General features: G+C 54.1%; 8 protein-coding genes across 9 annotated transcripts; 2 read left to right on the forward strand and 6 right to left on the reverse strand.

Moving 5' to 3' along the window:
• Window positions 1-50: 50 nt before the first annotated feature.
• Window positions 51-2,019, reverse strand: PV07_10147 (lysine-tRNA ligase). The gene has a single exon (XM_016397458.1). It carries the CDS (start codon window positions 1,945-1,947, stop codon window positions 145-147), a length of 1,803 nt encoding a protein of 600 aa, XP_016244649.1. The 5' UTR covers window positions 1,948-2,019; the 3' UTR covers window positions 51-144.
• A 121-nt stretch (window positions 2,020-2,140) lies between these two features.
• On the reverse strand, window positions 2,141-3,396 carry PV07_10148 (uncharacterized protein). Its single transcript, XM_016397459.1, has one exon. The coding sequence runs from the start codon at window positions 2,799-2,801 to the stop codon at window positions 2,343-2,345; it is 459 nt and encodes a 152-aa protein (XP_016244650.1). The 5' UTR covers window positions 2,802-3,396; the 3' UTR covers window positions 2,141-2,342.
• PV07_10149 (uncharacterized protein) lies at window positions 3,396-5,266 on the reverse strand. The gene is made up of 3 exons (XM_016397460.1): window positions 5,095-5,266; window positions 4,986-5,042; window positions 3,396-4,926 (listed from the first exon to the last, which is right to left on the reverse strand). The coding sequence occupies exons 1-3, from the start codon at window positions 5,158-5,160 to the stop codon at window positions 3,727-3,729; spliced, it is 1,323 nt and encodes a 440-aa protein (XP_016244651.1). The 5' UTR covers window positions 5,161-5,266; the 3' UTR covers window positions 3,396-3,726.
• A 1,749-nt stretch (window positions 5,267-7,015) lies between these two features.
• Window positions 7,016-10,183, reverse strand: PV07_10150. Of its 2 annotated transcripts, XM_016397462.1 has the most exons (4): window positions 10,038-10,183; window positions 8,689-9,951; window positions 8,352-8,634; window positions 7,016-8,249 (listed from the first exon to the last, which is right to left on the reverse strand). In XM_016397462.1, exons 2-4 carry the CDS (start codon window positions 8,857-8,859, stop codon window positions 7,153-7,155), a joined length of 1,551 nt encoding a protein of 516 aa, XP_016244653.1. In that variant the 5' UTR covers window positions 8,860-9,951; window positions 10,038-10,183; the 3' UTR covers window positions 7,016-7,152. The 2 variants fall into 2 exon arrangements, with proteins under 2 accessions (XP_016244653.1, XP_016244652.1); XM_016397461.1 differs by having other exon boundaries at window positions 8,689-10,183.
• Window positions 10,184-11,351: 1,168 nt separating this feature from the next.
• On the reverse strand, window positions 11,352-12,861 carry PV07_10151 (uncharacterized protein). The gene is made up of 2 exons (XM_016397463.1): window positions 12,527-12,861; window positions 11,352-12,415 (listed from the first exon to the last, which is right to left on the reverse strand). Exons 1-2 carry the CDS (start codon window positions 12,657-12,659, stop codon window positions 11,748-11,750), a joined length of 801 nt encoding a protein of 266 aa, XP_016244654.1. The 5' UTR covers window positions 12,660-12,861; the 3' UTR covers window positions 11,352-11,747.
• Window positions 12,862-14,280: 1,419 nt separating this feature from the next.
• Window positions 14,281-15,590, reverse strand: PV07_10152 (uncharacterized protein). Its single transcript, XM_016397464.1, has 2 exons — window positions 15,023-15,590; window positions 14,281-14,968 (listed from the first exon to the last, which is right to left on the reverse strand). The coding sequence occupies exons 1-2, from the start codon at window positions 15,121-15,123 to the stop codon at window positions 14,551-14,553; spliced, it is 519 nt and encodes a 172-aa protein (XP_016244655.1). The 5' UTR covers window positions 15,124-15,590; the 3' UTR covers window positions 14,281-14,550.
• Window positions 15,591-16,368: 778 nt separating this feature from the next.
• PV07_10153 (uncharacterized protein) lies at window positions 16,369-22,936 on the forward strand. Its single transcript, XM_016397465.1, has one exon. The coding sequence runs from the start codon at window positions 17,898-17,900 to the stop codon at window positions 22,515-22,517; it is 4,620 nt and encodes a 1,539-aa protein (XP_016244656.1). The 5' UTR covers window positions 16,369-17,897; the 3' UTR covers window positions 22,518-22,936.
• Window positions 22,937-23,260: 324 nt separating this feature from the next.
• PV07_10154 (serine/threonine-protein kinase pef1) lies at window positions 23,261-25,148 on the forward strand. The gene is made up of 2 exons (XM_016397466.1): window positions 23,261-23,756; window positions 23,817-25,148. The coding sequence occupies exons 1-2, from the start codon at window positions 23,478-23,480 to the stop codon at window positions 24,789-24,791; spliced, it is 1,254 nt and encodes a 417-aa protein (XP_016244657.1). The 5' UTR covers window positions 23,261-23,477; the 3' UTR covers window positions 24,792-25,148.
• The last annotated feature ends 30 nt before the right edge of the window (window positions 25,149-25,178 follow it).

The raw sequence follows: 25,178 nt of genomic DNA on the forward strand, positions 1-25,178 counted from the left end.
CAGCATATCGCCCACACACACCTCCGACACATTCCAAGACTGAAAAATCCGGGGGGGGGGGGGGGAGGGGCGCATGAGCTCATCGAACGCTACTTTGCAGAAGCTGGAGTAACAGCAGCAGCAACAACAACGACGCGAACGGACTCAAGGCAAGGGCCTGGTGGCGACGAGCTCGTGGACGGTGGGATTCTCCTTGCCGCCGGGCGGGGTCTTCTCCTCCTTCATGAAAGGGAAGGCCAGGACCTCGCGGATGGTGTAGTTGTCGGTGAGGAACATGACCATGCGGTCGATGCCCATGCCCCAGCCGCCGGTGGGGGGCAGGCCGAACTCGAGGGCGGTGCAGAAGTTCTCGTCGATCATCTGGGCCTCGTCGTCGCCCTGGGCCTTCTGGCGGGCCTGCTCCTCGAAGCGCAGGCGCTGGTCGAACGGGTCGTTCAGCTCCGTGTACGCGTTGACAATCTCCTTCTTGCACACAAAGGCCTCGAAGCGCTCGCAGATGCCCGGCGACGCGCGGTGGTACTTGGCCAGCGGCGACATGAGCTGCGGGTGGCCCGTGATGAAGGTCGGGTTGATGCACGTCTCCTCGATGAACTCGCCGACCAGCTTGTCGAGCATGCGCGCGTTGGTCTCGGGCGGCGGGCACGTCACGTTGCACTTCTTGAGCACCCGCTTGAGGAACGCGTTGGTCTCGTCCGTGTGCAGCTGGTCGCCGGGGGGGAACGTCTCGCCCGTGGCCGCCTCGAGCGCCGGGATCATGTCGACCCGCTTCCACGGCCGCGACCAGTCCACCTCGTACACCTCGCCCGTCTGCGTGTGGAACGTCGTCTGGTACCCGCCCGTGACCTCCTTGACCAGGCCCGACACCAGCTCCTCGGTGCGGTCCATCACGTCGTAGACGTCGGCGTACGCCTCGTAGAACTCGCACGTGGTGAACTCCGGGTTGTGCGTCAGGTCGGCGCCTTCGTTGCGGAACTGCTTGCCCAGCTCGTACACCCGGTCGATGCCGCCCACGACCAGCATCTTGAGGAACAGCTCCGGCGCAATCCGCATGAACATGTCCGTCTGGTACTCGTTGATGTGCGTCTTGAACGGCTTGGCCGTCGCGCCGCCCGCGATCGAGTTCATCATGGGCGTCTCCACCTCGACGAACCCGTTCGAGTCGAAGTAGTTGCGGATGTAGGAGACGATCTTGGCGCGGGTGAGGAGGATGTTGCGCGACTTCTCGTTCATGATCAGGTCGAGGTAGCGTTGGCGGAAGCGCGTCTCGACATCCTGCAGACCGAAGTGCTCCGAGGGGATCTGGTGCAGGCAGGGCGTGAGGAGGATGACTTGCCGCGCAAAGACGGAGAGTTCGCCCTCGTTGGGCCGGTTCTTGGGCGACGTGCGACCGGGGTATCCCACGACGCCGATGATGTCTCCTCTCCGCAGGTGCTCGTGCTGCGCCTCGAAGGAGACGTCGCCGGCCGCCTCTTGCGCCTGGCACATTATCTGGACCTTGGTGCCGCCGCTTCGGATGTCGTAGAAGACCAGCTTGGCGCCTGCGGATCGCTTGACGTAGACTCGCCCCGCGACCCGGATTTCCACCTCCTTCTTCTGCTCGCCGGGTTTGAGAGAGGCATATTCCTGGACAAACTTGCCCAGGTCCGTGTTGACCTGGAACTTGTGCGGGTAGGGGTTGGGGTCCTTGGTCTCTCTCAGCCGGTTGATGCGCCCGCTTCGGATCTCGAAGTACTGGTTCGGGTTGAGATTGCTCTCGTCCAGTTCCGCCTTCATGGCCTTCTTTTCGACTGGGGGCGGGGCTGCGGCGGCCTTTTCTTTCTTCTTTTCCTCCAGTTGTCTTTGCTTCTGTCTCTTCTTCAATTCCGACTTGGACACTCTCTCACCAGTGACCTCGTCGAGGTGGAGATTGGCGGTGTCTTGCGTTACAGACTCGGTGGCGTCCGCCATGATGAAAGGGCCAACAGGCTGAGGGGGACAATGGTTATGACTTGTATCCGTCGAGAAGATCGCAGCTGCAACGGGTTGATTTGAGAGTCACGAAATAAAATGTCCTGAAAAATGACTCACTTAGTGTGGGGTCGTGTGCTTCACTGACTCATGTTGCTATTGATGTTGGCGAGGGGCACGCGAGGGCGAAGAGGGATAACTACTTGTATGCGAATCCTCTCTGCGATTCTTTTGCGACTGTCTATTAAGCCTCGTCGCATCAACATTTGACCTGCGAACAGTCGAGATTGTCGATAGGCATACGTCGCCCGTTACTATGGAACTTCAAGGATACTTGTATCGCCTCTCTCATCATCTAGTCCATCATCTCTGCCCTCTCCCCGTAGTTGCCAATCTCAACGTCGAAGCGAAAGAGAAACATGCCTCAAAGCATCTTCAGAGCCGTAGACACGCACAAGCCCCAGAGTCCACCTTGCATCAACCAAAAGGCGCTTCCGAAAAACCTGCCGGCTCCATTCTTCTTCTGGCTGCTGATATAGCCAAAAGCGAAGGCGATTCGGAAGGCGAGCCAGGCCGTCCCCAACGCGGCCGTGGCCGTGGGATGCTCCAAGCCCGCAAACAACATGTAGGCGATCGTCTGGGGCATGTTCTCGAGCAGATTGCCGTGCGCTCTCTGGGCGCAGTTGAACTTGTAGGCGGCTTGGCTCTCCTTGCACTTCTCCTGCGACGCGTAGGCGTTCGGGTAAGGCACGCCGGCTGGCTTGCGCAGGCGGGTCACCACGTTGCCTTGCATCCAGGAGAGGAACGGAATGGCCCCCAGAGCGACGAGGACGACATAGCTTCAAGTTTTTCATTTCTGTCAGCTCGTGCGAATCCGGGGAAGTTGGGTTAGAGCGGAACTCACCCGTAGCGGTCGGGAAGCGTGAGAGTGTACGCCATTGTTGAGATCCGCGCTTTCTTTAATGCGTGTAGCCGTCGAAACTGGGCCAGAAATAGTCGATCGAATCCGTCGGTGTTCAGCTTTCTCTTCCAAAGATGGATGGAGTCAAGTGCTTAAGAGGAAACGAGCTGCCGTGTCAACCAAGGCAACAATCAATTGACGAGAGCTTCATCTCGGATGTTTGCATCGTTCCGAAGGGAACCCGGACGAACTTTGGTCCGAGGAGCTCGTTATGCCAGCGTGTTCGTTCCGTTTCTGCGAACAGGTCTTGCTCAATGCGCCCGGATAGGTGGTTGAGTGTCCTGTCCTATGGTGTTCGATGGAGTTTGGTTGGGTTGCCTTTCCACCAAGGCTTCCCAGGCGCTGACGAAGTCCAGGGCCAAAAGCCACGTTATCGACTGGGATCACACGCCTGCGAGCGATTCTACCGCAGTCCAAGAACTCACCGATTGTGCTTCCCAAGGCATTCGAGAAGATCAGAAGGCATGACTGAAAGCAACAGGTAGTGGGGAGGGCAGAGGCCAAGCGTCTTTAATATATGATATGTGATCTTGCATCCTCTGATTTGGTAGTAGTTCTGGACGCCTTATTATTATTCATCTCATCCGCGAGACGGATTGCGTGATGGGGGAGACGAGAACCAATCATGGGAAGAGAATCTGGTGCCCCAGCACTGGTACGTATCTCTTGTTCGAAACCCATCATAAAGTCCCTGGGACCTCTGGGAGCATAACCTAATAACACAATCTGGTCCTTTTCTCTATGGCCTGCTTCGCCCACAAAAACAACCGCGTCTGCACCGGCCTCTATTTGTCCCGAATGCCCAATCGTAAACCAGGTTACATGATGACCTCGTTGGCAACGTCACGCTTCAACTCCTTGTACGGCAGACAGATGCAGTTTTGAACCCGGACTTCATCTCCAACACCACACTCCTTGCCAAGGATAGTGATGCTCTGGACTTTCACCCCGTTCTTGATGATGGTAGTGCTGTGGTTGGTCACCGGTGTGGCAGTGCCTTCCACTCTAGCCCAGGCTCCGACACGACTGTTCCAGCCGATGATCGCATAGAGCACGCAGGCATCGTGTTTAATCTCTGCCTCGTCGAGGACGATGGCCTCTTTGACACGTGCTCCTGCGCCGATGATGGCCTTGGGCCCAATGGAGACGTTTGGACCTAACTTCGCCGTAGGATCGACTTGAGCAGTAGGGTGAATGAAGACTGGGGGTACGATGTTCGCGGATGGCGTGGCAATCTCCTCCGATTGCGACTGGAATGCTTTTTGGAGATATAGGGCGTTGGCCGGGACTGCAGACCCAGCCGTCTTGATCTGACGCCAGAAATCCTTGGTTTCATGGACGAAAAAGCGGTTGCTGTCGGCCAGATCAGGGAGAATGTCCTGCTCCAGCCGCATGACCTCGTTCCTTTCACCGTCTTCCTCCGGGTCGGCCATGAAGGACGAGTCGAGGTTCTCGGATGAAGGGTAGGAGATCATTCGTGGACGCTCGGTCTTGCGTTTGATGGCGCTCTTGATGGAAGGGAAGATGGCGTCTGTTGCGAAGAGGTACACACCACAGTTGATCAAATTGGAGATGTGGCTCTCTGGCTTTTCGACGTAGTGAAGGACTCGTTTCGTGTGGGCGTCGGACACAATGCAACCAAAGTTGGTCGCGGCATCGTTGCTGATACGAGTGCCAAGAATGACCGCCTCAGCGTCTTTCTCTTCGAAGAGTTTCAACATGGCCTCGAGGGGGAAAGAACAGCAGACATCCGAGTTCAGCACGAAGAATCTGTCGGGTCTGCCCTTCAGGATGGCATCGCGGAAGTGGTACAGACCTCCGGCGGTGCCAAGGGCCTGGTACTCGCGCAAGTACTGGATCTTGAATTGGGGGAATTCTCTCGAGGAGTCTTTGATGAAGTCACGGAAGACGTTTTCTTCGTAGTAGCCAATGAGGATGACCTCCTTGATGTCTGGGACTTTGGAGACGGCCTTCAGGCAGTGCCAGATGATGGGATGGCCGGCCACATCGAAGAGCGGCTAGAGGAGGCTTTCGTCAGTCACAGTTGAGTTGAGTCCGGGGTCGAACCTTGACTTGCCTTGGGGACATCGAGACTCAATGGTCGGAAACGAGTTCCTCGCGAAGGACCTCCGACCTGCTTACGTTCAGTCGAGTTTCTTTTGTCCAACTTGATTCGCTGGTCTTACCAGAATGACGGCCTTGGTCACAGCCTGGGCCCCCGTGGGCTTCTGGCGCGATGGAACTCTCAGCATCCTCAACCGGTCAAAGTCAATGCGAGTGATCTGGGGTTGATGGATGAGTGGGAAAGGGTCTTTGGAACAAGAATATGATGTCGGAGTCGGGTCGTCGAAAGGGCTGATTAACCTGCAGCTGAGGCGGCGCAGAGGCCACGGGGTCAAGTTTTTTGCCTTTTCACCGCCAAAGTGTCACCGGCATCTGATTGGTCAGTGGGCCAAGGCACTAAGCTGCTTCTGGCCGAGTCACTCAAGTCACTCATTCCACTTGGACGCCCACGACGCCCCCTGAAGACGCATGGAGACGCATGAACACGCCTCAAACACCCAACAAGGGCGGTGAAGGGCCCTGAAGATCGTTCCAGCCCACGTCTCTCATGCTTGGTCTATCCTACGCCACCCTTTGGAGCACGTGGATCAACGAGAGATTCAATCATTGTTGCAAACCATGGCCTTCACCCGTCAATTCTGCATGTTGGAAGCCCCTATTTCGATTCAGCAAATACTAGATAGGTATGTACGAGGTGGCCGCCGCCCGAAGATTGTCCAGACTGTGTCCCTGTGGTCTTTAGACACGCTCTTTCTTGATGTCTTCCTCCGTCAACTCGCGATGCACCCCGGTCTGAGCCACACCACCAGTAAGAGCGGCAGTTCCAACCTCCTTCAGAAACCCAAGACTCGAGGTCTCCTTCTTCCAATACACGATGTACTTGCTCTGAATCTCGATCAGGCTCATCCGAGGATCTTTCCAGGTCCCGTCGTGGACACCGTCCTTTAAATCCCCGAACCAAGCACTAACTCCCGTGCTATACAGCTCCTTGATCCTAGGATCGTCGTTACTGGCTGTCGTCGCGATCCCACTGATGGAAATCCAGTCCTGGGTCTTGCTGTCTTGGAAAGTAATCTGGACTTCCTTGTTCTTGTCAAGATCCTGAAATTTCTTCGAATGCTTGTTCGCCAGGTACAAGATGTCCGGTCCAGAGCGTTTGGCAACAGCCATCGAGCGGCCAACGGGGCCCACTCCCTGACGGTAGGTGTTCAGCATGCTCATCTTTATGCCGTCAATGAGCTCGTAGAGTTCCTTCCACTGGTCGGCCTTGGGAGTCTGCCGGTCATACTGTTTTGCAACCGAGGGATCGGTCTCGGAGCTGACTTCTTTGGGGTCTAGTGCTTCGGGCATCTTGAGAGGCGCTGTCGCGCTGATATTTCGAGTCTGAAGTCGATATGCAGAGAGATACCCTAATGATGAGCCACGGAGCAGACTTTTCGAGGTCGTGAATGTCACGAGCAAACGTCTTACGTTCACAGCAAAAGGCATGGCAAATGCGAAGAAGTCGAGGTTCAACAGCCGTATTTATCTCACCCCGTGGAAATGAAATCATCATGACTTACCAATGTGATCGATTTAAAGTACATGACGGCACCATCCTCGTCTTTCTGTCAACCAGTTAGAGAAGTAATATGCCGACGAGGAGTCCATCCCAGCATCTTCTGACCAACGAGACGTGCCGCTCCACGTTTCTTCCAGCCGTCAAAGCTGCTCTCATTGGTATGGCAACCGCCTTCTGATTGTTTTGACTGGATGGCTGGATCGATGAAAGACAAAGTGGTGACGACAGTAGAGTCTCGGGTTGAGATCATGCGTTCGCCAAGTCCCAAGGTCGGCATTCGGGCTGCGGACGATCCGGTAAGAGAGCACTTGGTTCTTCAGGACACCCGTCCAGCGTAAGAGTTCTGTGTGCGATGCGCATAACAGGAGCTGTCGGCAACCGGCGGTGGTGAATATCTCTGGACTAACACACGGTACTATGTAGAAGAGGAAGCGATATGACCTTTCAACCCGTGATTTGGAACGTTTCAAATGTTTATATAACTTCGTTACTTTCCGTAGAAGATGCGGTGGTAGCCACACTATTCTCAGACTTTATATGCATGTCTCTAGCTTATATAGGCCGAAGGCTCGATGGTCCAGAGCCCTAATCCTTCTCTAGCGCTCCCTGAGCAACAGCTTTACCGACCACCAATCTGCTTCTTTGACACAGGGGGGATCCAGCATACCGCCAAGTTGATGGCAATGGTGATGACACCGATGATCCAGAATGACTTCGCATAATCGGTCTTTTGATAGCGGAAGACGATGGCGAAGATGATGCCACCGAAATTTCCCATGCCACCAGCCATACCAGAAACCACGCCATTTGCATGAGGATTGACGTGAGGGACTAGAGCAAAGTTGGCTCCATTGCCCGCCTCCAAGAAGAAAGCCATCCCGGCGATGAGGCCGAACATCGTGTTTGTATCATGCGGGTCAAGAACGCCGATGACAATGAGGAAGACGCCGGTGATGACGCCCAGGGTATGGATCCAGACCTTCTTCACCCAGACGTTGTGAAAGCGCTTGAAAAGGAGGTCTGCGAAGATGCCTCCACAGGGGCGAGTAACAACGTTGAGCAAGCCGAACATAGCGGCCCATTGCCCGGAGGTGGTCTGGCCGAGCTGCTTGAAGTTCTTCTGGTAATATGTTCCAAGGATAGAGTTGATTGACAGTTCGGCACCGAAAGAGCAGAAGTAGCAGAAGGCGACGACGAGGGTCTGAGGAGCAAACATGGCCTTGACGACTTCCTTAGGCGTAGGCTTCACAACAATTTCGCCACGAGCCGTGTCGAGCATTTGTTGTTCAGTCATTTGAGCCTCGTGGTCAGCGTATACGGATATCTTGCGTTCGGCACTGGCATCATATTGCACCTTCTCGCCCGCTGGCGGACTGACTGGAGATACCGAAGTAGGCTTGTCAGTAATGCTGACACTGGGCCTATCAACAATGGTAGCCTGAACACCATGAGCCGCGAGGTGAAACTCAGCAGCACGATGGCGCTCGCTCCAGTTGCCAGTGGGTGTATCCTGACAAAGCACAAGAAGTCCCAGCGCAACGGCCACGATGACAATGCCCGGAACCACAAAAGCCACACGCCAGGCTGTGTGAGGGGTCAATCCATTGCTGAGGAGAGAATCATAGATGGATGGCATCAGGAAATAAGTGACACCGCCGCCCGCATTACCAAAGCCAGCGGTGAAGGCGTTGGCAGTGCCAACTACATTCTTGTCAACTGCACAATTTGTTAGCCTGCATTCCTATCTGCAGGAGATCAGCCCATGGCTGATTTGGTGAAGAGGAGATAGAACAGTATGCTAGGTGAAGGAGTACTTACAGAAGCCAGTGCTCCATACTTGACATGGAACGAAACTGCCACCAAGGATGCCAACAAAGAAACGAACAGCAAAGAGCTGACTCTTGGTATACGCAGTTCCAGCCAAAAATGTGGGAATGGCACCCACAACCAGGCAACCGGTGAATGTCCAGCGAGGCCCGAAACGATCGCAGCACGGGCCCGCGATGAGACGTACAAGCAAAGTTGCACACAGAGCGATGATGTTGGAGTTGGCAACATCGATTTTGGTCAACTTGAGGTCTTTTTGGATGGTGTCGTGCAACTATCGCCCGTCAGCCAAGTCTCTGAGATGTATACAATTCTCGAGAGTGCTTACCAAAGGAGGAAACGCGTACCATGACCAGAATGCCACAAAAAAACCGAACCAAGAAAAGAAAAATACTCTCCCGTACATGTTGATCGGGTTCAGGAACGGAATGGAGCGAGCCTTGTAGGTGATAGGGTTGACCTCAGGGGCCCGAAAGGGTAAGCCGAAGTCCATAGCCATCGTACTCGATAAGTGTAGGTTGTCCTTCTGATAGTGCTGTTGTTGGATTGTCTAGACTCCGTTTCTTTTGGGAGGAATGCTGGATGTGTGAAATTGGTTTCTGGAGGGAGCGGTGTGAGGGTACATATAGCCTCTGGGAAAGGGGTGGTTGAGCAGGAACCCCTCGTGTACTTGCAAATTCGACGTGACGTCTTGTTGTCCTTCTCCGGGGACAAAGTATAGGTGCAGTTCGAGACCACACTTTCTCTGAAGTACTATATCCGCGGCCGATCTCTCGCAGAGATCGGGTCACTCTGGACAAATCAGGATCGTCGTATGAACAAGCCACCTCAAATCAGGCCAGGGCCTTGCTGATAACGGAATAAAAATGGGTCTCTTCTTCGTTAGAACTGACCCCAGTCGATCAATGACGAGCTCCGAGGCGCTGTCCAGGTTCAAAACGTATTCAAATAGATGGACGTACACACGGCCAGCCCACCTTGTCAACACGCCTCGGAAATCCTTCTGATGTTCATCACGAGGAGTTTCTGCCTGCAAAATACATTGGGATTCTAGGCCTTACCACTTTGTGACTTTGGCAGAAATCACTTCGGTCCTGCTGAGGATTGTTGTGTCACTTCGATTCTTGTTAATCGATGCGATCATAGAACTCTCCTAAGTCTGGTGCTTGGACTAGATTGTCGATCCAACCTCCAGGATCGATGGATGAGATAAGTTGATATTCGTCGATCCTCCGATCGCAATGCTGTCGCTCGAGAGAGGCGTGTTCTGTTTGGCGCGGGATAGACGTGATGTCTTGCCTGGGGGACTAGCCTCATGGTACTTGAATGTTCGATAACCCAGAAGGTCCAATGCGTTGAGACTTCAGGCAAGATTGGCACAAGTCCCTTGAGCTGAGGTTCGAAGCTGAAGACGTGAAACTGTGGTTGGACGAGGCTTATCTGAGGCATGTACGCATTGGACCAACCTGGTGGATCCTGCTTATCAGACCACCAGCTTCGGTCGCATGTCTAGCGTCTTCAGCGCTTTCAGTTCCTTGTCGCAGGCATGGCATTTTGATAAGAGCCCGGTACTGTCTGCACGTCCATAACACTGCATCGTCTCCGCGGGGATAGCATGTCAGATAGCCGACCTCCAAAGTCAAGATCCTGTGGCGTTTGGAGGCTCTCAGAACCTACATTGAATCCAAGACAGATGCAAATATCGATCCCAACCTCCCTCTGCACGACCACTCAGTGTTTATCCACTCATTTTCGAGGCCCAAGGCGCTTCAAATGTTTTGCATTGATACCACAGGGCAGGCGAGGTGCTGGCGTTGGCAGTTGTTGAGCCGTGTGAGAAGGAGGATGTGGTTGAGACAGTCGCCCTTATCGAGCTCCGACGAGCCAATGGGGAGACGAATGTGGTGGACGGCAAGAGCATTTCAACGCTAGTCCATTTCGGCTCGTACATTCTTGGCATCAAAATTCCCTATTCCAGGAAAACTGCCTTGCTGCCGGTTTGTGAGTGACCAGCCCTTGGCTGTCCGTTGAGAAGCACTGCCCGCAGCAGGGTCCAGTGCACACATGGGTCGTCTTGGACGAAGTCGTCATTTTCCAGCGCAGCCAGGCCACTAGCCACAACGAAGATAACGACAAGAGTGTGTCTCTCTCCGTCCTGATTTGCTCGAGCATTCTGCTCAGTCCACCCTCTCTATCAATGGCCCTGCGTCGACCAGCACCCCCGAGAGATATCTCGGAAGCATATGCGTGTGTGACCGCCAGACGCTGCAGCATGGTTGAAGGTGCAATCGTCGGAGAAGGAACTTCAGCACCAGTTCCAGAATACCGACTATCCCCTTCCCCCCCACCCTTTCGAAGACTTGGACGCGCTCCCCTTGCCTCCTCTGCCGACTGCGTCCATGATTTCACGCATCCATGACTCAGGGTATTTCACAAGCCTGGCCTGTCCGCGCTCATTCCTCCGAATCCTGGTCTAGCAAGACGTGGACCATCTACATACGATGTCTCAAGTCAAGTGCATATTGGAACCCCTTTTGCTCGGGGATGTACCAATTGTGATCTACATGAAGTCTTGCAGCGACCAAAGGTGCTGATACTCAGAGAGTAGCGGGCATCATCTGCCTCCACCGCAGGGAAAAGCGTTCCCACAAATCTTGCACCATCTGCGAAATGTCGGCTGGTAATTCGATCAGGATCGTGGAATATCTCACCTAATGAGATTAACTCGATACAGAACCATGCACAGAGTCTTTTCTTGAACCTGTCTCGGTCGTATGCTGGCTTCCTCCCTGATGGCAACCCGACCGCCTCGGACAGCGCCCTTTCTCCGTTTGTGCCAACGGGCTTTCGAAGGTGTTGGATTATAGAGTGAAGAGCAGCGCAATTTGCAGTACACGTCAAGCGCTCTATGCACGTTGACACGGATGAGACACAGTACAGCTTAGCACAATACTGTCGTCATTGAATGGTATGCCGAAGCACGTACGCGTTGAGCGACTGCGCCCACAGCCAAGGCGCAAAAAGGTACATGTGAACAAAGCTCGTGTTCCCCTCCTCTGTTGATGAGATGAACTAATGTGTGAATTTTCCCACCCTTGCGAAAACACATGTCTCTACCTCCCTATGGTGTAAATCCTGTTCATATTCCCCATAATTGGAAGCAGCACAAGACCAAGGTCCCGATGTGTCTTTTACCGAAATCCCATAACGAGACGACGTCCAATTTCACTAGCCCTTTCTTTGCGTTACATGAACTATGTATGAATACAATGATGCGAAGCCCTTTCATCGAGCTGCTTTTTCCACGAGTGAGCCACCAGCATCCACCCGATGTTGACGAACACGACCAGGAGAACTTCATAACCGTGATACAGAAGAGGAGAAGAATCACGACGCCGTTCCAAACTTCTTTTTCCTTGCCTCGGCAGCTGCACGGTCCGCGTCTGTAGAGAACGCCCCTTGCTTGGTGACCCCAGAAGGCTTCTCTCCCGTTCTCCGCCGCGAGTTATCCCTGCCGCCTCTTCCGCGGAATCGACCTCCACGGCCTCGCGCTCCTCGACCACCAAAGCTCTTTCTCAGACCGGGATCATCCATGGCACCAGTCTCTTCGGTTCTGCCTCGTTTCCTTGAACCGCGCTCACGCTCTTCCGGCAAGGCTTCGTCCAGCTTTCCCACGGCTGTCTGACCAGTTCCAAAGCGTCGCGCGCGCTCCAGAGCTTTCTGCGCATCGCCGTCTGTAGCGTTTGTTTCTGTTTCGCCATTTGTAGGGGCTGCGCTGGTACCGAACCTCTCAGCGCGCGCCTTTCGCTTGGCCATCTCTGAGTCCACGTCTGATTGCGGCAGGTTCAGGGCGTAGGAGGTCGAGTTGGCAAGTGCGGTGTCGGTATTTGCGGAAGGGGAGTCCTTTTCATCCACGCTTGCAGGTGCCGCTGTGAATTCTGTGGCTGCGGGTTCCTCAGACGTAGTTTCTGGTGCTGGTGCTGGTGCTGCTGAGGATTCTGGTGCTGGTGCAGGCTGCGCGGTGGTAGACTCTGCCGGGGGTGCCTTCTCAGTCTCTGCGCGCAAGTTAACCAAGACATGCCTATGGCGCAATGTCATTGAACCCAGAGAAGGGCGGAATGGCATTAGGAGAGGATCGGAGCGCACTCGCACTTAAAGCGACGTACCATTTTCTTCGGCAGCTTTATCTGCTTCATTCAGCCTTGCGACAAGTTCAGCCTTCTTTCCCGAGTGTGGTAGGCTCCGCGACTTCAGGATTTCGATCAGCTCAACCACTGTCTTCTTCGAGTAGTCGACCATGGTCGCGGTCTGGTCAGGGATCTGAGGAGCAGGAACGCGCCACCGGCGCTGGACAGGAGGCAAGATCGAATCAAAAAGAGGAAAATGTATGGGATAGCAGGGCCGAAATCGTAGAAGGGTCCCAAAAGATCAATCGAGAAGGCATCAATTCCCCGTATGTGAAGAATTGCAACAGTGTTCGACCAAGGTTCAGCGCGTTCGCAGGGCGACGCAATTGGGCCACCAGGCTGAGCATCGAGGAATGTGGGTATGGGCATATCTGGCCGCTTTAATGCCCCATTGATCCAACGTCATTTCATGTTCCTTTCAGCTTCCCTTGTCGAGGCGGTCTCGCACTCGCTGACAACTTCTCCATTCCATCCAGCAGGGTAAATCTGCTGGCTTTCGTTAAGGTCCTGCAGGGCTCCCAGCTTTCGGCCTGCACGGCGCCGCGGCAAGCATCTTTAGCACCGGCTGATATGCCCTTGTCTGAAAAGGAGCTCTAGCCTCAGTCGACGTGACTGAGGGGCCGCCACACAACGCGTATTCCATGGCCATGTTTACCTACGAAGACCGTGGCTTTTGTAGGTAAGCCGAGGATGTGATACCAGACAGGTTGGCAGTATTGATGTCCTCCCGATTTGCCGCCCATACTTCGTCTGGCAGTGTGCCAGAGATGTGCCTTCCGACTTTCATCTCAGCGAAGGGTTCAAGAAGGCTAACAGAATGATAAAGCTGGATGATCTTCTCGCACGAATGGTTGGTGCAGTCTTACCGATATTCCTGCGGTATTTTCCACCGGCGGCAGATAGCTTACCGCTGGGCCACTCCTGTTCGTACTTGTGTTGCTGACCCTCCGAATCTTTGTCTTTCTGCAAGGACTGAGGGATTCCATCGGCGTGTTGGTGAGTGAATCTGGCAACAGATAACCTGGCTAGTATGCCGTGTGTCCTGAGGCTTCGCCGTCCACCAACAGCCGGTCGATTGGAAGATATCATGCGAGCCCTCCTACAAGGTTCAGGGGAATGGAGTCTCCACCTGTCCTGTCAAAGCATTTTACGTGGTGGCTGAAATGGGAAGCACATTTCTTCAAGGATGGGCGACAGGGAATTCTGCTGCATAGGTCCCTGTTCTGGCTCTCGTTCATCGACTGGTGTGTGCAAATATGGTGGCCTAGACCAACAGCGAACATTCACATTTTTCCGCGCTGAAACGCTTGCACTAGGTGCCCTTCGTAGTCTGAACGCCATGTTTCGAGGAGGTCGGGGCTCGCTACTGATTTGGGACGATGCGCCAGCCTCGTCCATTGCCAAGGATGCGTGTGCTAGCGAGAATCTGACTTTTTGTCCTGGCCCCCTTCGGTTGAAGCTGTTGGATACATTTTGATCGGATCTTAGCTTCTTTCAGCCTCAGTTTCAGCTGGGATGGTCCCACGATCCCAAGGCTGAAGAGCCCGACAGCCTTGCTATGCCGAATCGGGACAGGGTGTTCGGCGAGTCATTGGATCCGAAGGCGCACAAGATAGTGAGTTGTTGCCAGCGCATCACTTCTTCCCTGACAGGCCAGCTAAGGTCAGGAGGGATGCTTGACGAATATCGGACTTGGCTCTGGCGTCGTGACCGAGGATCACTGGATCCAAGGGCTTAAGGGTTTTATTTGTTTCGTCCGAGCAAAATCTTGACATAATGGCCCAGCACCGCCAAATGAAGCATGCTCCGTCTGTTTCCGGTATCTGTTCTAAGCTGACTGAACTTACACAGGCGCCGCGTCAACTATGGATATGTATCAGAAGTAAAACGCCAGCAGCCCCTTCAAACTCTGCGACAGCCAGCCACCAAACTCGGCATATCGATCTCTCATAGGAGGGAGACTATCAGAGGAAGTTCTATCAATGGCCGATGGTTGACTGATCCTATTGGGTCGCGCCGTCGCGTGATACTACGGCCTGCCACCTTTCAAGACTCTGCTTGGACCACACATCTTGTTCATTATAGTTGCCGTCTTCGAACGCGGGGACCTTGTCCGAGAGGATAATCCAGGGTTGCTTCTCAGCAGCCCAGATGTGGGCATTCGGTGCGAATAGGTCTGGTTTGTCCAAGGTCCCCACACGCACAATGCGGATGTGTTCCTTTACATTGGCTGGGTTATCGAGGTAAACACTCCAAACAGCAATCTTGCATCTTGGACAACGTGCGATGTTTTGCCCGGCGCCACTTTCGCTCGGCACGGTGATCCATTCCGGCTCGTTCTTCAGGAGTTTCAGCCTGTCAGTTTCGATCATGGCGTTAAGCGCAAAGGAAGCCCCAGTTTCCCGCTGGCACCATCGGCAGCTGTGCAGTCTCAGCAGAGGACATTCACATGGCGTGATATAGTCTACAACTCACTGACAGCAGTGAACAATCATCGGCTCGGTCAGCAAGGAGTAGCGCACTTCTCCACAATCACAACCCCCTTCAATGGGGAACGCAACTCCTTGCGGCGCCATGGTGCGAAGTTGAGGCTTGTTTGACGGAGGTGCTAAGAGGACAGTGCTGGATGGCGAACAGTTATGGTTGGCTCACAAGATCTGGATCACACACCACGTCCCGTTGGAAGAAGGTAGCTCAAGAATTGGGAAGGGAGGTTTTCTGGGACACACAAACCCAATTGCGGTAGTCAGTCTCCAAACCCCAACTCATCCCGCATATCAGGTGATCGGATAGACCTGCTCACAGTTGAGGGTGCAGGGATTACCGTATCGAAGGCACATCGGAGAATTTGCGCCAACAAAACCACGAGAACCTCCACAAGGAACGTGGTGGGCACGCGGGCGGGATTCGCCAGACATCCTTTGGAGCACATCCTATCAAACGTCCCGAGTCTCAAGATCAGCCACGAACAGAGATATTTGCCCGTCTCTCGATGCTAATTGGTGGCAAGGGTAGAAAATGGCGGACGCACGAGGGAGAATCGGGGAAAAAGAAGTCTGGAAAATTCGAGCTCGGAGGATTTTTCCAAGCCACCGCTTGATGGGGAGGCATGCAGATGCGCAGGGCTGGCCGAGCGTCCTTGGGGCATGCAGAGCGCTAAAGGAGTTGCTTGCTGCATTGTTGACTCGCAGGAGCACGTTAGAGAAGTGTGACTTCCTGCAGGAGTTGCAGTGATGAGCGTGATCTCAAACCGTTGCCGAATCAGCCACATGAGCGGATGTGTTTCATATGGTGATGAGAGATAATAGCATGTGGCGGAGGCCAGGCATGTTGCCGTCGTCTCCCGTGGTGGTGACATTGTCTCTACCAGTTCCATAGTACGAAGTCCTTTGGACGAGAGGTCGATCGTAACGGGGCGCAAGCAAGGTCCAAGGCCTTAGTTGCGGTTTTCTGGTCTTTACCCCTCCCGTACCGGTATCGCCAGAGCTCGCTCGGCCCCTGTGAATGAGGCTTTTTCTGTATAATACAGTTTGCCTCGATCAGATGCTTGTTCTGGCATGGTAAAGCCGTTCAACGCTGCCATCGCAGTGCCCAGAGGCAAAAATAAAAACGACGGTGCGCTCCCCAGAACGGACGGGGCACTGGCAGTGGCCCGAGCCTCGGTACAGTGGGGGGAAGGGTGCACCTATCCAAGGCGCTGGGAGCGACATGACTTTAGGGCTAATGGGCTATGCAGTGGGCTAGCTGGCACCTAGCTCATTCAGCCCGGAGTGTTGCCACCACCCGTAAGAAGCACCCCCAATAACTCGGCGTTGTCCTGACTCCTCAACTCCTCCTGCACCCCCCACTTTCGCGGCCGCTCCTCGACTCCAGACCCCGTCACTGGCTCTCATCCTCTTCGCAACTTTTGCCCACCGGTCTCTTTGCTGGGTTCAGCAAAGGTCACCCCCCCTGCTGAATCAGATTCGACTCCATTGTGACAATACGAGGGCGCCAGTCAGTTGAGAGCTGCTTCCAAGCGTCAGTTTCAACCGGCGCAGATCCAAGCGTCGCCACATGATGGGCCTCGAGGCCACTCCTCTCCTCCGTGACCTTTGTTGACAGCCTGGCGTCGGCATCGCCTTCGGAACCCTGAATTCTGCCTATGATGCGGCTATCCTCGCACATGCCACCCACATTGGTCGTCATACCATCGCACATGACCTCGTCAACGCACGATTCCCACGCACGACATCTAGCGAGTTACGCTTGCGGATGCCTGTCCGTCCATTTGATCGGTACGTACACAGGCCCGAATCGGTTGCTGAGTTTGACTACAGGGACAGTCTCCCTACGAAGCCCCAGAGTGTCTTTGATCGTATTTGTCCAGGCATGTCAGCCGCAACCCTGGTCCGGCCTCTCCAAGCTGTGCGCGGGAGGACCCATGACGGAGACCCGTCCCATATGCAAGGCCTATCAGAACAAGAGATGGCCTTGGAACTTGGACAGCCCCAAGAGGTCTTGACGCCTTGCAGCAAAAAAAGCCAGTTGACTCCAGGTGATGAATACGAGTTACCCGCGGCCCAGTTACCGGGCCCCCCGCCCCGTTGGAAGGTTGAAGACCATGCATGCATGGTGGAAAATCCCTCTGATCATGAAGCAAGCCATCAGCATCAGCCATTCCAAGGGAACGGGGTTTGCTTTAACGCTGGGCCCAGCATTCTCTCGTCTTGTGCCCCAACTAACCCAATTCGCCTCGGCCGGTCTCTGTGTCGTTACAAGATGCCTGCAAAGTCCGCTTGGTCTCATGCAACCACTTCCCTCTCGGGCCTTTATCACCCCAGAAAAGGACTTCGCCTCCCATCTTGATTTCCTTTCCCTTACCCTTCTCACTGTACACGCGTCCTCCTATCTGGACGTCGCCAGCATCTGGATCATCGTCTGCAGTGTCACGTGCCTCATTCGTGGCTACTATTTTTTGCCTCGGTGTGGCCGACCGGGCTATACAGGCTTATGTGGCGCATTCTGTCGATCAAAATTCCCACCGCTATACTATTCCCGCGCGGCTGCCCGACAAGACACTGAGCATTTACCAGACTGTCTCGGGTATGAATGACTTGTGCGACATACGGTCTGAGTCATTTTGAAAAAGAAACATTGACAAAATCCATCTTGGAGGCCGTCTCGCTTCCTCTGCAAGCCTTCGACAAGAGTAACCAGTTTTACTTCTGCGCCTGAACGCCACCTGCAGGCATGTGCCAGTCCAGTGTCTGGTCTTGATCGCTGAGGAAAACGGAATGAGTCGAACGTGTTCAACATTATTGCGCGCATTCAGGGAGGCCGGCAAGGAGGATCCCAACCGACACAGGACATGTCGCACAGAAATCCGACGTATGACACCCAACATGGTGTTTCCAGAAACAGAGATGCTACCGTGCCACGAACCACCAGAACAACAGGCTCTCGTCATGGAGCCCGTCAGTTCGACTCGACACGACCCACCCCAAGCGCACGTCCGGCTTCACGCTCACCACCCTCTATGAGGGAAGCCCCGGCGAGTCCTGGTGAAAAGTCCGGTCAAAGACCAACAGCCATTCCACGACCAGCGACAAGAAATCCCTCGCAGCGCTCTATTGCGACTGCGAAGAACACCACTGCCTCTGTTGGAATGAGCAAGCCAACTGCACGTTCAGATTCAATGTCGCAGGAGGTCCCTTTACTCATGGAATCTTATCCGGGATCGAGACGGAGAGATGAGGCCTCTAGTAACAGGAGATTGGCTTATCCCTTGGGTCTCTCAACTGATGCACAATCTTCCTTGGATGTTGATCAAGATGCCATCTTCGGCATAGTGATGCCGAGAGCAAACACGTCCATTCGCACAGGCGAACTGCCGCCTCGATTGATTCCAGAGTTGCAAGCTCTTGCAGCTTCGTCGACGAGACAACCGCAAACACTGAATAAATCCGCAAGCTCGATTAGCAGTCCATCAACTCGGTTCTCCAGTTCTCCAAGTCCATGGAGTGTATCCACCACAACGACAACTCCGACATCTTGGTCTTCGGCATCACCTGGTATTGTGCAGCAAGTCCCGGTGACAGGCTCGGCAAAGCGGTCGCAAACAGTCCCACTTCCTGTAGGCAAGCGCGAAAAACCTCCCAAAATGCCAGCTCTTCCAGAATCCCTTCCAGCTGTGGCGAGTGAATGGCCAGCAAGTTCGAAAGAGTCTGTGAAGTCGTCTGGCAGGAGAAGAACGCCTTTGAACACTCCAGCTCCTACCCCGCCTCCAAGGTCTTCGTCTGCCAAACATTCACTGAGCAGGAGCAGTAGCAAAAGCGATAGGCAACGCATTAGACCGGAGCAACAGCCTACGCCTTCCTCATCCGACCTGGAACGCAGCCCATTGGCGGCGCGAGGCCATCCAGATCTTGGAAATGTCGGAGAGTCACTACAGCATCGCACGCTTGTACGTGCTCATGCCAATCTTCAGCAGTCTTTACGCGACACACCGCCCGGGGCAACCATCCAAGCCGCGGACGCCTTCGACGACCAAAGAACTGGTGCGCTTGACAGTTATCGCTCGGGTTCCAGTCGTCGCCACCCAGAATCATCGCGTCGAAATCTCGACACTCGGCCTCAGCCGGCTGACATTCCGCCGGTACAAGAGAGGGTTGCGCCCATGGCCGCTCGTCCGAAGACTCCTCGGGACACAGAAGTCGCGACACAAAGCTCCCCAGGCCGCACAGGCAAATTCTCTCGCTTCGGACTGTTTGGTCGCAGAACCAAGTCCCCAGCCGCCGATGTCGAAAAGTCCCCCCGGAAACTGCAACGCAAAGGACCTGCGGCTGGGACAGGTCACGAAGGGTATGGAAAATATGGAAGAAGAGGCCGCAAGACATCCGAAGAGAGCGGCTCGGCTAGAGGAAGCGAGAGCGAAAGGTCCGTGAGCAGCACTAGACGGGTACCTATATTCTCCTCCAAAGGCAAGGAGAGCCGCAGTAGCAGCCGCCACAATCGAAGCAGCCAATCCGATCTCGATGAGTTTGCAGCAAGTCGCATGAGGCCCATTCCTATCATTGGTGGCTCTGGTAGCAGCATGAAGAGCAATTCTGGGACTCGACTTGACGTATTTGAGAGCTCTTCCGTTCCACTTGGGTTTGGAGTAGAGCCGTGGCAAATCGCTTCACAGTCACAGACCTCTATTGGCCAACAGTCAGTTCAAGACAGCCCGCAGATCGCTCGGGACCGGGTATCGAGTCAGGGTAGTGTCCCTACGCTGGCAATACGACGATCGCAGCGCTTTGGCAACGATGCAGAGAGTTTCAGTCTCCCAACACCAATTCGGACCGAAGGACTTTCAGCGCCAATGTATATTAACAGCCAAGACGACAGCCGTTCTTCAGCTTTTCCGAACTCTACACCTAGCACAACTACTGATCCTAGCCGTGGCGATGCTGCACTGCAGAAACCCAAGGATAAGAAGTCTAGAAAGCTCAGATGGAATATCTTTCGGAGAAAAGGACCCGAACCAGAACCCGAGAGACCCATCGGTGCATCTTCGTCGTCGCCCGAGGAGATGCCGGTGAGCATATCCTCTATTCCTGTCTCTCGGCCTATGCCGTACTACGCCGTGATGGATTCTGAGAGTGAAGTCAATCCACCCGAGTATGTTGGCGATTACCTGGCGCAGGTTGTTGATTCACCCGCAGTCAGCCCATTGATCGGGGGATACGAGCCAGACTTTGCAGAGGATGAGGTACAACCACCCATGCATGAGGACAACGTCTTTCTCCCAACTGCGCCAATATCGCCACCTCAGTCATTTGCGAGGTCGCCGCCAGCAGTGCCACTGCGAAGCCAGACCGAGAACGCTTCAGTGCAAATAGATGAGCAGCCACAGAAACAGCCGCGCCTGATCCGAGTCGGAAGAATCCCACCCGTGGTACCAAGGAGTGAAAGACAGCATAAACCTAGCCGGACTTCGTTCTCTCAACCGTTCGTTAGAAATCCTACTTCTGAGAATCCATACGCCCAGTCGGACCCCTCTGAATCCGCGCTGCCTATGCCACTCCAAATCAGCACGGATGTGCTACCGAGCAGACCGTTCGCTACTGTGGATAGTGCCAAACCCGCCAGTGCTCCTACATTGGGAGAGACAGAGTTCTTGCGATTCCCGTCGAGGCAACCGTCGGAAGTCTCTGCATCCAGCAGCTCGGAAGGAGTTTTAAGCATCCTTGGACCACCTTTATTGCCTGGCAGTGGCGTCTCTGCACGACCTCCTCTAGCGGAAGATGTCTACCTAACAGGGAGTCCTAGCCTTGACGAAGTCTGGAATGAATACGACGATTTTATTGACCATGTCATGTCCCCTTCTCGAAGCAGGAAAAGTGTGAAAGCCCTGGCACAGCGAGGTAAGCCAGGACCACCGCGCCTAGAGACTCTTCCACAGTTTGCGCGGTCGGATCAGCAACCGGACGAAGAACAACCAGATCTCATCTTGTCAGAATTTCCCACCCCTGGCATGAAGAGACCTGTCTTCGCACAGACCCTAGCCACTTCAGCTACCCCTCCAGTTGTGTTCCCTCCACCCACAATGCCTGAGCCCATCGTAGGGGAAGACATTCGATTACGCCGATCGAGAATCGTTTCGGCGCTGCACCCCTCGAGCGACCCTGCATCGCCCTTCTCAATTCGCGACATACTGAGCGAGTACGAAAATCATGCACGACATAGTACTAAATTGTCCGACCGCCTGAGCACATCCACGGCGAATCGATCGCTGGAACGCTTGACCACGACAAGCAGCGCACCCGAGATGCCTCCAGAATCCACTCATCAAGAAAACGTTACTCTACTTGATGTTGTCGAGCGGGGCAAGGACCCGGTCGGTCAGTCAGAGTTGCACTATGCCTCGCTTATGGTGTCGAAGTGGTTATCATTTGGACGAGTTTTATTCTCACCCGGTCATGATAATATCCTTAAATCCCCAGTGCGCCATATCCTTGTCATTGACGGATTAGGGAATGAAGATTGGTCAATATATTGTGCAGTGACTTACGAGCCGCAAAAAGCATATGTCCACGATCTTAAGGAGAAGGCCACAACAAAAGGAACGAAGACATCGAAACACTCTCAGCATGCCCCAGACAACCATCGGCGAGCAGAAGTATCGAGTTTCTACGAAAAGTTCCCTTTCCCCCAGGATTTTTTCTCCGTGGTTGTCCTTCGCTTTCCTCCTGCAATGGCTGAAGCAAAAATGAAGAATATTGTGTCTGAATGCAAACGAGTGTTGCAGCCAGGCGGCTATCTGGAGCTGATGCTGCTGGATCTTGACATCGTCAACATGGGCGTGCAGACTCGAAGGGCTGTCCGAGAGCTCAAGTATAGAATGACGACCGCAGACAAGCAGATCAGCCTCCGACCAATTATTGACAATGTCCAGAGCGTGTTGGGCTCCCGCGGGTTCACCAACATCAGCCGCTGTGTAGTCGGAGTACCCGTCGCAGGACGCCCATCAGGATCTTCCGATTCTTCATCATCGTCGCGCTCGAGTCGAGGATCGGACGGCTTCTCAAAGCGAGGATCCGGTGACACGCGGCCGGGAGATGCGTCTCCACGAATGACATTCGGTCAAGGTCGTAGAGGAGCCAACCTATCTCTGAATGACCTTCTTTCCGATCGCTCAGATAATGCGGATCTCCGCATTGGAAAGATCGTGTCGAGGACGGCTCGGACGTGGTGGCAACACTGCTTTGAAGCCAGCGTTATTAGCGATGGCAATCTCGCCAGAAGTATTTTCGCTGACAGAAATGTCCTGGGAGAATGTAAAGGTCGAGGGTCGAGTTTCAAGATGCTCATCGCATACGCTCAACGACCCATCGTCGAATCATCACGTCGGCGAACAATGAGTGAGCCAGTTGTCCCAACACTGGCTACAGCAGGAGGGAAAATACAACATCAGCCATCATCCCGCAATCCACGCACAGCCTGAGTCTGACCGAGCTAAGACATCAGGCTGATTTATTCCACACCATAGTTGCCCTGGCGGCGTTACGGACGAAGTATATGAGAAGAATTGCCACGACACGACATCGAAAAGAAAGTTGCATTTGAATGATTTGTTTCGAAGATACCCCTCTCCCACATACCGCCGGCAACTTTACGACTGCTTTGTTATTTGGAGCGACTCAGCACTTGATTTAAGAACGGAGGCCTGAAATATCGTTGTACCCAAAAGTTCAGCGTGCAAGAGACGACAACGGCTACAGTGCCGACCAAAGAGTCCGGATTGGCGCAAGCCAGCTGGGATAGATGGATGACGGACGTCTGGAAAGCAAGGCTGCAGGTCGGCATTCCTCTCAGACAGAGTCATGATATAGACATAATAACTATGTTCTAATTCTAAACACATCAGCGTAAGCATGGTTCTCTCTGCTTGTACTACAGCGAAGTGTGTCACAGCCTATGCATCGTCAAAGGATGTATGAGGCTGAAGCAGGGCGGCTGTCTGAATGTCTATTCATAGCAAAGCGCAAGCGCCGAGGTAATTTAATGGTTTTTGTTTTCGATCCCCGTGCGTTGTGCGCAGGCCTAGCCAGCCACCGGACAAAGGCGAGAGATCCTGACCAGTTGCAAAGGCTGGACTGAAGGAACAACAGGCGAATGGCGGGGCAAGACAGGCGCCCGGGTCTTGCAGGGTCTTGAGGACAGAGGTTTTTTGCTTCGTTTGCAGGAGAGCAGTTGTCACCGATGTGTAACCCATAGCCAGGCACCGATATCCCTGGCATGTTCCTTCTAGCCGCTCGTGGCAAATGATTCGCGTTTTACTGGAGTTTGGCCTGATGCGTAGAGGCGAGACTGAGGATCGTCGCTGGCGAGAACCAATACTAGTAAAATCCTAAAGGCGCTGCCTCTCATTTTCTGGGCCTGGGTTTCCCCCGTTTCTCTTGACATGTCTTCTCGTTCCACATCTATTCCTCATCGTACTTCAGTCTCCTCGACTACATCGACACAGCATTCCCAGACCCAGTCACTGGCTCCCACTCAACAGAGATCTCGCCAGCAACCTCAGAGGCTTACTGCGCAACAACTTGCCGAGCGGGTCATCTCGCCAGCCTCACTTCTGTTCCCTGGCGGTGCCCCGCCTTTCAGACGAGAAACCCAGCAAGAGCGACCACTACGCACAGAGATGGATCGGAGGCATCCCAGCTCGTTCCAACAGCTGGAAAAGGTACGTTGGCCGCTGTGTACCCTCCCGGCCATGAGTTGTCCTTACTGACCGAAACCCCAGCTAGGAGAGGGGACGTACGCCACCGTCTACAAGGGGCGAAACCGACAGACCGGTGAACTCGTCGCCCTGAAAGAAATCCACCTCGACTCCGAAGAAGGCACGCCGTCGACAGCGATCCGAGAAATCAGTTTGATGAAGGAACTCAAACATGAAAACATTGTCACTCTGCACGATGTCATACACACCGAGAACAAGCTCATGCTGGTCTTCGAATATATGGACAAGGACTTGAAAAAGTACATGGACGCACGGGGGGATAGGGGCCAACTCGACCATGTCACCATCAAGAGATTTATGCAAGATCTACTTCGGGGCACAGCATTTTGTCATGAGAATCGAGTCCTCCATCGGGACCTGAAGCCCCAAAATCTCCTGATCAACACGAAAGGGCAGCTGAAGCTGGCGGATTTCGGCCTTGCAAGAGCATTTGGGATTCCAGTCAATACCTTTTCCAACGAAGTGGTCACGCTGTGGTACAGAGCGCCAGATGTGCTTCTTGGGTCAAGGACATACAACACGAGCATCGACATCTGGTCTGCGGGCTGCATCATGGCCGAGATGTACACTGGCCGGCCCTTGTTTCCGGGGACGACGAACGAGGACCAACTTCAAAAGATTTTCAGGCTCATGGGGACGCCGTCGGAGCGGACATGGCCCGGCATCTCTCAGCTCCCCGAGTACAAGAGCAACTTCCCATCTTACGCTACGCAGTCGCTGGCGATTCTCTTGCCGCAGATTGACCAGTTAGGGCTCGATCTGCTGGGCAAATTGCTGCAGCTCAGGCCAGAGAACAGAATCAGCGCCCAAGACGCTTTGAGGCATCCGTGGTTTTCGGATCTGCCAAACTACGCTGGACACGGAAGGACCCATGTTAGCTCGACGATGCAGCAGCCTGGACAGTTGGGACATCAGGGTGGAGTTGCAGGAGCGTATGGTGCTCAACCTGGTTTGGTAGGCTCTGGTGGCGCATATTGACCCGTTTGGTGATGAGAGACATATCCTTTTGTCTGCATGAGTGAAATGAGAGGCAATGTGACGGTCTCCATGAACCATTACACCTGAGAGTTGTTCAATGTTGGCGGGGGATGTGGAAATGGTTTGAAACACCAAGGTTTACCATTGTGATACCCTCGTCTCTTTGAGGAAGCATCCTGCAGATATGGCGTGGAGGGTGGAGGCATCTCGGTATGGGTGCAACACAGGCAGGCATTTCATCCTTAGGCGCAGCAATTGATAGTATGAGTTGACGACTCCCTAATCTTCTTGCGTACACGCAGTCCAGTATCTTGTGTTGGCGGAACAGTTTTGGGGCGTTGATGAATTGTTAAAGCAGCAGCACCGGAACTGGCTGGTGTCGGCGAC

Source organism: Cladophialophora immunda (genome assembly GCF_000835495.1).
Source record: "Cladophialophora immunda strain CBS 83496 unplaced genomic scaffold supercont1.6, whole genome shotgun sequence".
NCBI lineage: Eukaryota > Fungi > Ascomycota > Eurotiomycetes > Chaetothyriales > Herpotrichiellaceae > Cladophialophora > Cladophialophora immunda.

What these genes read in the sequence shown, in the direction of transcription:
- PV07_10153 (XM_016397465.1), top strand. Translation starts at nt 17,898, where the DNA reads ATGTCGCACAGAAATCCGACGTATGACACCCAACATGGTGTTTCCAGA.
- PV07_10154 (XM_016397466.1), top strand. Translation starts at nt 23,478, where the DNA reads ATGTCTTCTCGTTCCACATCTATTCCTCATCGTACTTCAGTCTCCTCG. An exon ending in CGTTCCAACAGCTGGAAAAG is followed by an intron (nt 23,757 to 23,816) that starts GTACGTTGGCCG and finishes CCGAAACCCCAG; the next exon opens with CTAGGAGAGGGGACGTACGC.
- PV07_10149 (XM_016397460.1), bottom strand. Translation starts at nt 5,160, where the DNA reads ATGCTGAGAGTTCCATCGCGCCAGAAGCCCACGGGGGCCCAGGCTGTG. An exon ending in TGACCAAGGCCGTCATTCTG is followed by an intron (nt 5,043 to 5,094) that starts GTAAGACCAGCG and finishes GAACGTAAGCAG; the next exon opens with GTCGGAGGTCCTTCGCGAGG. An exon ending in TGAGTCTCGATGTCCCCAAG is followed by an intron (nt 4,927 to 4,985) that starts GCAAGTCAAGGT and finishes AGCCTCCTCTAG; the next exon opens with CCGCTCTTCGATGTGGCCGG.
- PV07_10150 (XM_016397462.1), bottom strand. Translation starts at nt 8,859, where the DNA reads ATGGCTATGGACTTCGGCTTACCCTTTCGGGCCCCTGAGGTCAACCCT. An exon ending in GGTACGCGTTTCCTCCTTTG is followed by an intron (nt 8,635 to 8,688) that starts GTAAGCACTCTC and finishes GACGGGCGATAG; the next exon opens with TTGCACGACACCATCCAAAA. An exon ending in AGTATGGAGCACTGGCTTCT is followed by an intron (nt 8,250 to 8,351) that starts GTAAGTACTCCT and finishes CAAATTGTGCAG; the next exon opens with TTGACAAGAATGTAGTTGGC.
- PV07_10152 (XM_016397464.1), bottom strand. Translation starts at nt 15,123, where the DNA reads ATGGCGCCGCAAGGAGTTGCGTTCCCCATTGAAGGGGGTTGTGATTGT. An exon ending in ATGATTGTTCACTGCTGTCA is followed by an intron (nt 14,969 to 15,022) that starts GTGAGTTGTAGA and finishes GAGACTGCACAG; the next exon opens with CTGCCGATGGTGCCAGCGGG.
- PV07_10148 (XM_016397459.1), bottom strand. Translation starts at nt 2,801, where the DNA reads ATGAAAAACTTGAAGCTATGTCGTCCTCGTCGCTCTGGGGGCCATTCC.
- PV07_10147 (XM_016397458.1), bottom strand. Translation starts at nt 1,947, where the DNA reads ATGGCGGACGCCACCGAGTCTGTAACGCAAGACACCGCCAATCTCCAC.
- PV07_10151 (XM_016397463.1), bottom strand. Translation starts at nt 12,659, where the DNA reads ATGGTCGACTACTCGAAGAAGACAGTGGTTGAGCTGATCGAAATCCTG. An exon ending in TAAAGCTGCCGAAGAAAATG is followed by an intron (nt 12,416 to 12,526) that starts GTACGTCGCTTT and finishes ACTTGCGCGCAG; the next exon opens with AGACTGAGAAGGCACCCCCG.